This window comes from Amblyomma mixtum, chromosome 4, assembly GCF_055824585.1.
Source record: "Amblyomma mixtum isolate Tamu chromosome 4, ASM5582458v1, whole genome shotgun sequence".
NCBI lineage: Eukaryota > Metazoa > Arthropoda > Arachnida > Ixodida > Ixodidae > Amblyomma > Amblyomma mixtum.
Genome location: NC_143015.1, coordinates 8,619,241 through 8,621,714, shown reverse-complemented (window position 1 = coordinate 8,621,714; position 2,474 = coordinate 8,619,241). Strand labels below are relative to the sequence as shown.

The 2,474-nt window shown below is 54.5% G+C and overlaps 1 protein-coding gene across 1 annotated transcript; it reads right to left on the bottom strand.

The window, feature by feature from the left end:
• Positions 1 to 583: 583 nt before the first annotated feature.
• LOC149345634 (uncharacterized) lies at positions 584 to 2,012 on the bottom strand. The gene has a single exon (XM_089585260.1). It carries the CDS (start codon positions 2,009 to 2,011, stop codon positions 677 to 679), a length of 1,335 nt encoding a protein of 444 aa, XP_089441386.1. The 5' UTR covers position 2,012; the 3' UTR covers positions 584 to 676.
• Positions 2,013 to 2,474: the final 462 nt, after the last annotated feature.

Genomic DNA, 2,474 nt, shown 5'->3' with positions numbered 1-2,474 from the left:
ACACGCCTCCTCCGTGTGTGTTTCTATCTTTTCGGTAAGACACATATTCAGAAGGAAACACTTCAGCGCTGCAAATGGATTCATCTAACCATGATTCGCAGCCGATAACAACATCCTCGGGGAAGGTTCTCTGTGGAGAAACACACGGCTTTTGACTGGAGGTCGATGACCGCTCCATTCTCGGTCAAGAAATCCATCCCGAGAATGACGTCACGTGAACAATGTTCGAGTATAACGAACGTTGCCAGGTAGGTTGCGCCTTGAACTGCTACTCTTGATGTGCAAGTCCCGGTCGGTGTAACTAAGTGACCCCCGGCTGTACGAATCTGTGGGCCCATCCACGGAGTGGTGACCTTTTTCAGAGTGGCGGCGAAATTTCCACTGAGGATAGAGTAATCCGCCCCTGTGTCGACGAGTGCAGTGACGTCTGTTCCGTCGAGGGAAATGCTCAGGTTTGCTGTCGTAGACGTCGTGTGAGAGGTACGGCGCGGTGTTCGGTCACGGCTGCGGTGCGGCGCGTGTTCATTTCGATACGTCAGGTGGCATTCACATAGAGTCGGCGGTTCACGGTGTTGGACGGCATTCGGTCGTGGCATCGGGTGGCCACCTAGTTGCGGCGTAGGAGGGTCTGTTACATTTCGTCGGTGAGCAACCTCCCCCTCAAAGGTTGCTGCTTTTAGTTTTCCTGGCGGGGGCTTGGCGACCTTCCCCGAGGAAAGTCACCGTAAGACCGACGACGTGGAGATGGCGACCTGCGTCTCCCACCGGCAGATTCGGCCAGATAATCGTTGATTTCTCTGGGTCGCTGCCCAGGCTGCGGACGTGGTGCATCTGCAGGGAACCCCGGCAGGCCCATCTGACGGTACCTGCAGTTGCGGTACAGGTGGCCCGGCTCACCGCAGTGATAGCAGAGAGGACGGTAGTTGGGAGTGCGCCAGATGTCACTTTTACGGGGATACGATGGAGCAGGACGAGCAGGTGGTGGCGGCCGAAAAGAGGCCGGGGTTTCCTGAAGACGACTCGGCGGCGGTTGTGCGCGACGAGCAACAGCGGCGTATGTCATTCGCGGTGGGGCTGTGGACGGCTGGAAGGGAGCTGGTGTTGTAAGCGCCTGTTGCACCTCTTCCCGAATAACCTCCGATAGAGCAGAAACCGTTGGCGCAGGCGGCGTAGCCGGGAACAGCTTCTGGAGCTCCTCGCGAACGATAGCTAGTACGGTTTCGCGAAGCATGTGGATGTTACTGATGTCCGTGGCTACCGCAGTCATGGCCAAAGGCTGACGCTCGTATTGCCGCAACCGCATATCGAGTGTCTTTTCCATGGTGGTTGCCTCCGACAGAAACTCTGCGACCGTGCTCGGTGGATTGCGAACCAGTCCGGCAAAGATTTGCTCCTTGACACCTCGCATAAGGTACCGGAGTTTCTTCTGCTCTGTCATGTCCGGGTCAGCTCGACGAAATAACTTTGCCATCTCTTCGAAGTATACCAGTATGCTTTCATTTGGTAGCTGGGTTCGGGACTGAAGGAGCAGATCGGCCCGTTCTCTTCGAATCACCGTGGTGAAATCCTTCAGGAACTGGTCTTTAAATACGTTCCACCTCGTTATGGACGACTCCCGGTTCTCGAACCACGTACGAGCTGCGCCCTCCAGCGAAAAGAACACGTGTTGAAGCTTCGAGTCTTCCGCCCATCTGTTGTACCGGGCCACGCGTTCAAATTTCTCCAGCCAGTCTTCCGGGTCTTCGCCTGGAGAACCTTGGAAGATCGGTGGCTCCCGAGGCTGCTGCAGCACAACAGAAGGTGAACTAATCGTCGTCTGCATGCCTATTTCGGGCTGGACGGTCGTCGACGATGGCGCTGAACGAACCGCTTGTGTTGAGCGAGACTCCAGAAGCCCAAACTCGGGTTGAAGGCCTTGGAGCCGGCGGCTACCGTGGTGTACAGGCGTCACCTCGATGGCAGATGACCCTCGAGGACTTGAATCCCTGCTTGCTGGGGGAGTCCGAGGCATGGAATGCGTTACCCAGCGCCTCCACCAGATGTCACGGGTGGTACAGTACGTCCGGCTCGGTTGGACACTTCAAAGTAGGTGACTTCAGCGGACGTCAGTGGCGGTCCCAAAAACGGAGCATTCGCAGCCAGACACTTCGGCTTCTTTCTCAGGCCAGCTCGCGCGCGCATTCCGCGCTCTCATGGGTCTAGTAGAACGACGACGATGAATGGACGGTGTCAATATATTATGTATGTGTGAATTCCAACGTAAGTCAGACGTAAGTGTTAATCCAAGGTATTTGTATGTACTGACCCTGGTTATTGTTCTATCATGGATGCTATAACTATAATCTGAGAAAGTTTTTTTTCTTGTAAGGGCCATAAAAACTTTTTTATTTGGATTTAATACCGTCTGCCACCTGTTGAACCACTCGTTGATTTTTTGCAAATTTAGATTTAGTTCAACGTGATCTTCCAGAGTA

Bases quoted from the DNA above. Each gene is read 5' to 3' on its own strand.
- LOC149345634 (XM_089585260.1), bottom strand. From the start codon at position 2,011: ATGCCTCGGACTCCCCCAGCAAGCAGGGATTCAAGTCCTCGAGGGTCA.